Source organism: Raphanus sativus, chromosome 2 (assembly GCF_000801105.2).
Source record: "Raphanus sativus cultivar WK10039 chromosome 2, ASM80110v3, whole genome shotgun sequence".
NCBI classification, from domain to species: Eukaryota; Viridiplantae; Streptophyta; class Magnoliopsida; order Brassicales; family Brassicaceae; genus Raphanus; species Raphanus sativus.
This window is the reverse complement of record NC_079512.1, coordinates 38849348-38861527: the sequence shown is the minus strand read 5'-3', so window position 1 is coordinate 38861527 and position 12180 is coordinate 38849348. Positions and strand designations below refer to the sequence as shown.

At 31.3% G+C, this 12180-nt stretch overlaps 1 protein-coding gene across 1 annotated transcript; it reads left to right on the top strand.

Moving 5' to 3' along the window:
* Positions 1-8737: 8737 nt before the first annotated feature.
* LOC108841986 (1-aminocyclopropane-1-carboxylate synthase 8) lies at positions 8738-10764 on the top strand. Its single transcript, XM_018614775.2, has 4 exons — positions 8738-9011; positions 9156-9287; positions 9440-9600; positions 9703-10764. The coding sequence occupies exons 1-4, from the start codon at positions 8865-8867 to the stop codon at positions 10670-10672; spliced, it is 1410 nt and encodes a 469-aa protein (XP_018470277.1). The 5' UTR covers positions 8738-8864; the 3' UTR covers positions 10673-10764.
* The last annotated feature ends 1416 nt before the right edge of the window (positions 10765-12180 follow it).

Sequence of the window (12180 nt, the reverse complement as noted above, 5' to 3'; positions counted from 1 at the left end):
TTATTTAAACAAATTCTAACAGATGTCAAAACAAAAAAAAACAAATTCTAACTATTGTTTTACCCAAAAGCAAATTGCTATTCCCTTCAATCCACAATAACTGTCGGTGTCACATTTTTTACACAAATTAAACATGGGAAAACAACTATAAAGATAATTAAATTGGATATGCTAGATTCAAAAATAATAGGGAGTATACTACATCGATTTCAAGTTTTCAATATCACTCCCATAGGCCATACACAAACAAGCCCCCAGTCCACGCGTACATTACATAAATTAAACTCTCTTTTTTCTAACTATATTTTTTTCTAACTATATATTTTTTTTTAATTGACAAAAAAAAACTCTCTTTTTTCTAACTATATTCTTTTCTCACACATTGCTATAAACCATTAATATATTTGGTGACGTTTTCAAACATTGTTATTTAGTCAATTAAAATATGTGTCTGTCCCAAATTGATATGTATCCTTCACGACAAAAATTCCACTTTTTAAAAATACTAAATTTTCTATATAAAAGTTTACTCGTTCCTAAAGACTAACAGTGCACCAAGATATTTTTTGGTTAATGGTGATGATGATAAGAATGTTTTTAGTTGCAAAAGACAATGCACTGCTGTCAGAGACAACGGTACTAGAAATGTTGTGATAAGAGTTAGCGATTCCCTTACCAATATGAATATTTGATTATAGTTTAGCCATTTTTAATTAAATTTTATATGGATTAATCAAATGAATATGAGCATTTACAAATAGAGTTTCCTGGAGACAGAATGATATCAGTGGGATCATTGCCTATACGGCATCTCGGTCTGCCTTTAACAACAAAGACCTGGAGTCGACTTGACTGTGAGCCCTTCTTGATCGTTTGCGAAGTCGTTTTATTGCCATAGTTTAGCCTTTTAAAACACAATGTGTAATTTATCTCAAACTTCATGGATAATAAAGATTGACATAGTATGTGTAATTTTCATTGACTTGAACAATGTATATACTATATATGTACATTTCAACCAAGTTTGCAACTTGTTAACGACACACACAAGGGACAATTTCAAGGCCTAAACACTACACAAATATGCAAGCTTCCAAGAAATCGCGTTTAGTTATTGGAACCATTCCATGTAGTGTCGCGTGTTTTCATTGTCTCCAACATGTACGGACATTAATTAACTCGACTCCAACTTGTCACAAATTTTAACAAAAACTAATCCATATACCCGTTTGAATTTCATTGACCTAACTACTTGATTAACCACCATAAGTAAGAATTATATTTACGAAGTACTATATGCCACAAATGCTGGTTTGCCATTCATCGAATATATTTGTTATACTTGTTTTTTTAATGTGTTGATATGAAGAGATTTTAAATATTTTATTTGACCATTTGTATTATCAAATACATGCTTTAGCGAAAAGTGCGACTGATGTCAGAAAAAAACATCGCGGTGATTTGTAGGGTTAACCACAAAACTTCAACCTCTTTTATTTTTTATATAGCACATATGCCACGGGATGAAAAAGAGTCTACATGTTGGGAGTCGACATGAATATGGCTGCGGTCATCGCACTTCGCTAGTCTTTAAATTTCTGGGAGTCTGGGACTAGGTTTTTATCACGGTTATGCAAACCCATTTTTTGGGCTAGTCTCTAACTCTAAGATTTGTAACTTTCATGCTTACTGCGGATAAAAGTAAACTCTGCATAGAACTCAAATTTTTAACTTAAACGATCGGTTTTCATTAATTCAACGGTACTGGATAGTGTTGTCGTTTTTGGGTCGCGTACCCAACACTATTGTCATCCGAGTCAAAAGTACGACATATGAAATTGGATAACATTTGAAAAGTTCGTCAAACTTACAAATATCGAGCTGTTTTTTGTTTTTATATGGAAGGCAAGGGAGACAAAGGAGGTAATGTAAATTGAAAGTGGAGGGGTTGAAGAAGGGTCCTACGTTATGGAGGAGGTGAAGCAAATTGGTCCATATAGTGTCTCCCCTATAGCATTCTTGAGGATCGGAGCAACGTGAACGTCACGTTAGTTGGGACTCGATTTGAATATAGAACCCAAACTATTTATCAGAAAACGACAAAATTAACTATTTATACATTGGCAATACTATAAAACCCACTCCATGGAAATTCACATCGTGGCTATTGATTTTATATAAATATATTTTGCAAACACATAATATTTTACATTTGTCACTGTGGGACATATATGCGTTTGGGCATTCACGTGCTCACTCTTCTCTTACATCGCTAGTCATATACTCCTATTTCTTAAAATTTGGATCATTCGCCACATTATATTATTTCATGAAACAAGTGCACTTTTTATTTTTAAAAACAATTTACTAAACTAAACCAGTAAACCCTATTTTGAATAGTATGACATGTATCATCATACCAATGTTATAATATATTAATTTACCATCATACCAATGCTTTAAAATGTTTATACCTAGACTCATTTCAATTGTATATCTTGTCTATTTGCTTGTTTGTTTTCCCCTTCCACTCAATACATTATAATCTCCAGTAAAAACATATAATCTTAATCCAATAATTTGTGGAAATCATGTCTCAGTACTGATTTATCTCATTGTGAACTTTAAAATTAACTAGGATAATACTCGCGCTTAAAAGCGCGGAGTTATGTTTTTTAATTTTTGGTTTGATTCCAGTTCGGTTATGATTTTTTATTTCAGTTCAAAAATATAGGAACCATTCAAATAACTTCATAAGAAATCTAATAAAATTTTGAGTTCAATTTGAATGCGTGAATCTGAACAGTGTATGGAATTTTCTATTTTGATTCTGGATTAAGTTGCTATATTTTCAATAGTTTGAAAAAGTATTATAGGCGATATTTGGTTTTGTATTTTCTTAGTGTTTTGTCGGCCTCGGAAAAGGGGTTAATGAAATATGTATGATAGCGTTATTATCTTGCCTAGACAAATAAGTTATCTTTTTTACAAAATAGGTAATTTTTATGTGCATTATATCCTGTATTTTTATTTAATAGTTTATATGATTCACGAACAACTATAGTTATAGTCGACATTATTGATGTATTGAAGTTGCATGAATATTGAAATAAAGTAAAATTAAATTTATTTGAACATGAAAGTCTTCAATCATATTGATATAGAACTGCATGGAATGGTTTATTGTACATAATTCAGCAAATAGGTCATCCAATTTTAAGGAACGATGAAAGTGTAGGATAAAAACTGGAATGTGTTGGTATTGCAGAAGTAGAGTGCGGTAACCAAATTAAAATAAAATTTTAAAGTTGGTTTTATCTAAGTTGGGTATGAAGTTATAACTTGTCTATTGTGGTTTGGTATGAAAGTTGGTATTAAAAATAACCGAAGTAATGTGTATTTCTATGTTGGTTTCAATTAAATTGTAAGTTAAGTTGATATATTTAAGGAACCAAACATATTTACATGTCCAAACACGTGCTGTTCTAAAAAAGTTTAAAAATAAATGAAAACTACTAAATGGTAGATAAATTTTAGTACCCTAAATTAATAGAGTAGATTGTATCTTACTAAAAAGATATTGTTAAAGATCAATGAATTATTAATTAACCATAGTATTAGTTTTATGCTTTGGGATTTGCATCCTTTTTGGAATTATACCGCATCTTGTCTTCACTTGTGTATGACTCCAAGGCCACAGAGAGCATCAAAGAATCAAATCAAAGCAAGGTCTTGTCGGAAGATATACATATGGACCCATGCTTGTTGCATCTCAAGATCATATAAGGACCCTATTATAATCGCCTCAGTGTTCTTTGTTACTCTTTCTGTTTCAATTTAGTTATCTTTTTGTAGAATAAAATTTTTGTTTCAAAAAATAAATATTATTTTATAATTTCAATGCAAAATTTAATGATTTATATACTGTTCTATTTTATTGGTTGAAATATAGTGATATAAGTAATGATAACTTTATACTAAAAATAAACAAATTAAATATTTTTGTAATTTGTGTACACATGCATAAAACTATAAATCAAATGGAATAGAATAACTAATCTCAGACTTGTTAGCGACATTTTCCCCGCATTGTTCCATTATGTGATGCTCTAATCATTTCTTGACTGGTAAAAAATATAATATCATATCTAACATATCAATACTATTAAAACATGAACATGACCTATTGATATAGGTGTGGTGTAACTATTTTAGTATAATTGTTAGAACTTCTTAGTATTCATTCAAAAAAATATATTATATAATTAAGAACACAAATATAAAATTTAATTTTTTTTCAAAAAATGTAAAACAAAAATATACCGACCTTTTTAAGGGCGGGTAAGAATCCAATAAACTTATAAAAGTTGTTACGTAGCACCGCTATGTGCACGCGTGGTAAAACATTTCAAATTTGATCAGTATATACAATTTTATTTATCTGAAATAAATACTTATATTCTCCTAAAATTGTGAAATATAGGGCATAGCAGATAAACTGAATCCAAAAATCCGAACCGAATATGATCCGATATAAATGAATCGGAACCTAAATATTGAATGGATTTTGTTTATGATATTTCGGGCTATGAGTTTTATCCGAACCGAATCTGAATCTAAATAGATATCCAATAGAATCTGAAACATTCAAACCCTAAAAATACATTGTACCAAACATGATCTCAACTCTTAATATATATTCGAAATATATTAAGATATATTAAACATCTAGAATATTTATCTATTATATGAAAGTTGGTGGTTCTATTACATGAATGTTGATGACTGAATGTGGCTGTTGAATCTTGAAATATTTACATTTTGATTTTGTTTTCTTTAAAAATATTTCTCATTTTATGAGAACTTGGTTTTTATTTTATGTTTTTATTTATTTGGTTTTCTTTTTTGTCAATAAATATGTTTCTTTTTTCATTTGATTTTGAATGATAACTGTAGATGTTCTTTTATTATTTCTGAATCGATTTTACTTATGTTTTGGTTACAAAAAAGTTCAAAGCAAATATTTTAAATCTGAAGAACCGATTTTACTTATGTTTTGGTTACAAAGTAAATATGAATCAGGTATTTTAAAACCGTAAAACCGATTGGGATCGACCCGAAATTATATTGGATTATACTGATTTCTGAAGATTTACTAACCCCGATCCGAATTCGGTAGAATCCGAACTGGTTCGAGAACCAAAATTTCAAATAATCTAAATGTGACTAATTTTGGTAAACTCAGAAAATCAAAATTTGATTGGATAAAATCGAAATTCTATTGGATCCCTGCCGAGGCCTATAAATTCTTAGAGGTAAAAATACTGACTTCGAAGTCAGCCGATATTTGAAATATAGTGAAGAAACAAGAATATCCATATTACATCAATGCGCAGTTTGACAATGAAACGTAGCCGAAGAAAATTCTTGGCAAGCTATTAAATGTTTTGATTCGGACCAAAGTTTGACTAAATCGACCGGCCATAATCAATGAATTATCAGACTTAACATACATATATTTGGAAATTCCGGTCACTCCAAAGGCAAATCGTACAATAACATTTTTCAGAGAGTCAAAAACTTGTCGCTAAATATTTCTTTTTATAATTTACAAACCGAACGTCGAAAAGTTATGTTTTAGTGGGTTTCAAGTGCTTCCAGTCTCCCTCATGTTTTTTCTCAACCTGTATTAATTGTTGGTGAGTTCTCGGTAATTCTATGTGTGGGTTTCTCGGTTGAAAGCGCTCGTGGATATTGTCTTGCAGCTCAACTTATTAGGTGTGCATTGCTCTCTCTCTCATATCCAGTCAGCTTCACCAGTGCTACAGTCTTTCATATATCTCCACCAGCCTCCTCATCTTTGTTTTTAATTTTAGTCTAGTTTCTGGTTTCAGTGTTAGTATCAATCTGTATTTCTGGATGGTGTCCATCACCGAACCAGCTTATGGCTCCAGAAAGGTCTTATCACCTTTGCTGGCTTTGTGTACTCCCATTTTCAAAATTAATATAAATCCATCAGATGACAAAAAAAAAACGTCGAAAAGTTAGAAAATGAAGCATCGTATGAAGTTGCGAACGAACACCCGAGTGTTAAAATATTGAGAAAATATACACAGAAGACTTCAAGCAGACGTGATGAGATATCTCTACTGGTTAGAGCATTGGAGGCCAATTGTCATACTCCCGGATTCGACCCCAGCCGGAGACGAACTGTCTCTTTCATATCACTAATAATGTTTTTCTGGGTGAAGTGGTCCGCTGCCTGATCTGGCCTAAGGAATGACCTGCGAACCGAGGAACCCTGGATTATCAAAAAAAAAAAAGACTTCAAGCAATCAACTATTATCGACCTCTTGTTAACAATTTGCTCTAGAATCAAATGTCGAGACATCACAACTACTCCTAGTTTAAAATACAGTACTAAGTAGTTTCAAAAAAAAAAATACAGTACTAAGTACTAACTAATTAATTTGCTAATGCAGTTATGAAATGTCAATAGTTTCTAATTTATTAAAGAGTGAACTAATTTTATTTTTTAAATTGGTGTGGTATATGTAAACATGAAATATTATACGTGTGGGGGTTTAATCAATGAAAAGAAAATACAGTTTTTTTGTTGTAAATCTTTAATATATTCGCTGCGGAAGAAAAAACGAAACCGAATTGGAGATCTCAAAAGGGGATCCCATCATGTTACATTAAGCAAACTATTATCATGTTTTACTTTTTTTTTGTCACATCTTTGTCATGTCAAACTATTAAGCAAACTATTATCATGTTTTACATGCAACATATATTACACGTTGAAGCGAGTATTTTTTTTGCTAATACCGTTAACGACTTAACGTGTTGATTAGATTAAAATTTGATGAATGAGCTGTAGGCTGAAAAGCTAACAAAGGATCTTTTTTTTAATAAGTAACAATAGATCATATAATTTTTTTTTGACGAACAATCACTTACGAGTAACAATCATATACATACATAGAAAATATTCATTTACGAGAAAATAAAGAAAATATGGAGATATGGAGGTGTAATAAAAATTTGATGAAACATAACATTTTATAGTAAGTAGGAGTAAGATTTATTAGGTTCTTTTTAAAATGGACATTAAAAACTCTAAGAACACCATACGTTTTGTAGGAGAGATTCTATAAGTCTATGAATTCTCTATACAATTTTTAATCATCTTTATAAAATATGGAATGACAGAAAGGTAATCATTTGAGAACTTAAAAATAAAAGTACATAATGTATTGAACTGGTTCATAATTAAGGTGTGGTACTGTGGTGATCAGAATGTGCATATACAATGGGACACTGATTAATCAGGGAGCTACAAACTAAGGGCGCGTTTACTGAACATGTATATTAAGTTGTTGAAAAATAGTTGTTGTCTCAGTTTTTATTTTATTTCATAATTATTTTTAGCATTTTACTTACAAGCTGGAAATATAAAAAACAATTTGATCATCGCAAAATATTAAGAATAAGTAGGTAAAAAATGTAGAGGAATAAAATTATAAAAAATAAAAAAATTATTATTTTTTATTAATTTTGGTGACAAACAAATTTGTTCTATATTTTTCTTGAATAAAAAAAGGAAAAAATGGAAAGAAAAAATTACTATTTATAAATAATAATAAAAAATTAAAAATAATAAAAAAATCATTGTTCTTTTTTTGTACTTGTTGGTCACCGGTTAGACCTTGTATAAAATAAAACAAAAGTAACAAAAAAATGAAAAGAAGAAGCAAACGAAATATAGCCGACATGTGTTAAAGTTTAAACTGAAAAACATGTGGCTAGGTAATGTGATTCGGCATCAGAAGAAGGATCAATTTTTCAATAACGGGAAGTACAAGATGAGAATGAGATATGAAATTAGAAAGTCGACTATAATTTTCACACCTTAAAATAGTTAACTAATTACTGGTCGGATATCCAACTTTCTATCTTTTTCCAAAATAGGTACTTATGCATTTATTATGCATTTCAAAAAACAAAAAGGTACTTATGCATTTATTATTAATATAATTTATAATTTAAGCTGGGCTTGGTAAGTTCCGACACGTTTCCGGCGAGAAAACTAACTATATCAGTCGTTCAAAGATTTCATGTTCTTCTGGTTCCCATTGGTTTTAAAACGTTTTAATTTCGTTTGTACACGTCATCGAGCATAATTGCATATTTTAATTTGGTCAGAGAACATGATTACTATATTTTCTTAGCCTCGATGTAACATTATCATTCCAATACTTTGCCTTTCAGTCTAGTATTGTGAAATTTTATAGAGATATATTTGAAATCTATAAATTAGTTTTACATAAAAGATACTCTTTTTAGATATATAAATAGACTATTAGTTGAGAACAAAATACAAATACAGCCGACACACGTCACCACATGTGTGGATGGAAACCATTGTAGTAAGCGTAAAAAACCATTGTAGTAACTTTAAACTCACACAATAAAAAACAACTTTAGAAGAGAGCATAAACCATTGTAGTAAGCGTAATAATAACACTTTAAGCTGAGCTTGTTTGAGTGAGCAGGGACGGTGGATGGAAACGCGTGAATTGATTATTATTTATTTAATTCTCTTAATTAATCTATACAAAATAATTGATTTACGTAAATTAACTAATATGCTAGACACACAAATTTCTGTCGTGGCCTAGCATGAAAACTATATATAAACATCCACACATGCCTAGTGACTTCTCGATCATAGCTTACCTACAAAACTCAAAATCCAATCAAAACACCAACTTTTTTTTCCTCTCTCTCTCTCAAATATCGTTTGTCTACTCTTTCTCTCCATTTTATTCTCCTACCCTCTCGTTCTCTAGAGCTAAACAATGGGTCTATTGTCAAGAAAAGCTACTTGCAACACTCATGGACAAGACTCTTCGTACTTTTTGGGTTGGGAGGAATACGAAAAGAACCCTTACGACGACATCAAGAACCCAGACGGCATTATCCAGATGGGTCTCGCAGAAAATCAGGTAATTTAATCACTTGCACTAATCAGTAAAAGTTTTAAACGAAACGTATTGTAAGTATATTCAACAATGTATAGCAGAAACTATAAGGTTCTTTTTTTTTGTAAAAGAAATTTATGCATATATTACGATCGTACGATCTTGCAGTTATCTTTCGATCTTATTGAATCATGGCTTTCCAAGAACCCGGAAGCGGCAAACTTCGAAAGAGAAGGCCAATCTATTTTCCGGGAACTAGCTCTTTTCCAAGACTATCATGGCCTGCCTTCCTTCAAGAATGTAAGATTATATATACGGTTCAAAGTATTTTTAAAATGATTGGACAAATATTACCACAGTTTACCAGTTCTAAAAAAAGACCACAGTTTGACCCAAAAGAAAAAGACGACAGTTTAGTAAACATGGCTGTTTTTTTTGTCAACTATTTTCAGGCTATGGCAGATTTCATGTCGGAAAATAGAGGAAACCGAGTTTCTTTTGATCCGAAAAAGCTTGTCCTCACCGCGGGTGCTACTTCGGCTAACGAAACTCTTATGTTCTGTCTCGCTGATGCCGGAGACGCTTTCTTGCTCCCTACTCCATATTATCCAGGGTTAGTTAACTTTTTTTTTGGAGTCAAACCATTGCTTTATTCACAAGTAACATGAAACTTACGCTAACTAAAACACTTTTCTTATACATTTAAAAATCACAGATTTGATAGGGATTTGAAATGGCGAACCGGAGCTGAGATCGTACCAATCCAGTGCACGAGTGCAAACGGATTCCAAATCACTAAATCCGCACTCGAAGAAGCCTACGAGCAAGCTCAAAAGCTACACCTAAAAGTTAAAGGAGTCCTTATAACCAACCCATCTAACCCGTTGGGTACTACAACGACACGAACCGAACTAAACCATCTCTTAGACTTTGTTTCACGTAAGAATATACATTTGATAAGCGACGAGATCTACTCGGGTACCGTTTTCACGTCTCCTGGTTTCATCAGCGTCATGGAAGTTCTCAAAGAGAAAAAGCTCGAAAACACCGATGTTTCCAAACGTGTCCACATCGTTTACAGTTTGTCTAAAGATCTAGGCCTACCTGGTTTTCGCGTTGGAGTTATTTACTCTAACGATGATATTGTTGTCGATGCAGCGACAAAAATGTCCAGTTTTGGTCTAATCTCTTCTCAAACGCAATACCTCTTATCAGCATTGTTATCGGACAAAAACTTCACCCAGAACTACCTCAAAGAGAACCAAATCCGACTCAAAAAGCGGCACGCGAAGCTCGTGTCGGGTCTAGAGGCTGCTGGTGTCGAGTGTCTCAAGAGCAACGCCGGACTCTTCTGTTGGGTCGACATGAGACACCTGCTGAGTTCGAACACGTTTGAAGCTGAGATTGAGCTATGGAAAAAGATCGTATATGAGGTTAAGCTTAATATCTCCCCCGGTTCTTCGTGCCATTGCAATGAACCGGGTTGGTTTAGGGTTTGTTTCGCGAATATGAGCGAAGAAACACTAAAGGTTGCATTAAATAGATTGAAGATGTTCGTTGATGGACCGTCATCTACTTCAAGAAGTCAAAGTGAACATCAAAGACTGAAGAGTTTAAGAAAGATGAAAGTCTCTAATTGGGTTTTCCGGCTATCGTTTCAGGATCGAGAGCCCGAGGAACGGTAGCCTTGTTTTTTTGCTTTTAATCAAAGTGTAATAAATATGATTGTTTAGGTCGTTATTTACATATTTTTATCATAATCTTATAATCTGGTATAGTTTTAGAGAGAAAATTAACTCTGTCCGAACGTGAAACCGGATACTGCAGTGTGGCTTTTTGTATAATATGTTTTCACATATTAATGATAGTATGTGAAAATAAAATTTGTCAAAAAATTGCTTCAGTCAAGCTTTTTTCAAAAAAAAAAAAATTGCTTCAGTTTTACGTTAAAACATGCCACGTGTTAAAATTTGCCGGCAAATTTCTGGTTGAGAAGCCTTAATGAGTCCGGGCAATAAATCCGTTCATTAACTATTATGTAATTAATTAGAACCTACTTCTTAGTACTATAGAATTAAACTATACAATTCACATTTGTTAATTTTCTGAATAACTCCGAGAATTCCTTTATTACTCTAGTTGACAATAGACATAAGTTGGTGCATTCAATATTAAATTCTCTAATCGCTTTAATTGGTTTTGAAGTGATCGATTTCGTTTAAATGACTTCTCAGTCAACGAAAAATACCATTGAAAGTCAAAAGACTACCCATTTTATATACTCACAGCCACGTATGCACTCACCAGGTAGAAGCGTCAATATGAGTTATACTTCTATGACTTGCTCATATCATCTCGATTTTTCGTGAGCAATGTCAAAATGAGCTAACTCATGAGGTTGGTCGTATATACATAAAATATAATTTCTATGTTAATCATATTTATTTTTTAAATTAAAATATAAAACCAAAATTTTATAATACATATAAAAATATAAAAAAATATTAATATCAATCCTCGTATCTTTCATGTTTATAACTAAATATAAAGAAAAATATTCCAAAGACTTTTTTACGGAATATAGATCATTACGATTTGAATAAATGAAGAGTCTGAAAATAAATCATCTCAACACTCTTGCGTAGAATATATTTTAGATCACTTATTTAGCTTTGATTTATTATATTATCAGGTGTTGGTTTATTCGATATTCAATATTAACGTTTTGAATTTTTAATATTTAAATTATAAAACAATTTTATTCCTTTTTATTTTTATTTTTTAGATTTAATCATGAGTTAACTCATTTAACTCATGATCCAGATGATCTGAGTTCGAGCTTACATATTGAAACTCATATAATAAATGAGCTGTATTGAGTTATCTCATGAAAGATCTGAATTTATTATGAACTGAATTGAGTTGAGCGAGATAACTCATTTCGACACTTTGCTCACAAGTATGACGATCTATACAATTTTGCTATTACATGTTCTCTTTCTTTCATAATAAATATCATTTTAGTTTTTATTTTATTTCAAAATAAGTGTCATTCTACAATTTTAATATAATTTTGTATATTAAATCTATTTTTACCTTTTCGAATGATCAATAGGTTTTTATTTGAATAATTTTTATTTAATTAATCATGTATTAAATATCAATATATTAATCTATTATAGAATTTTTTTAA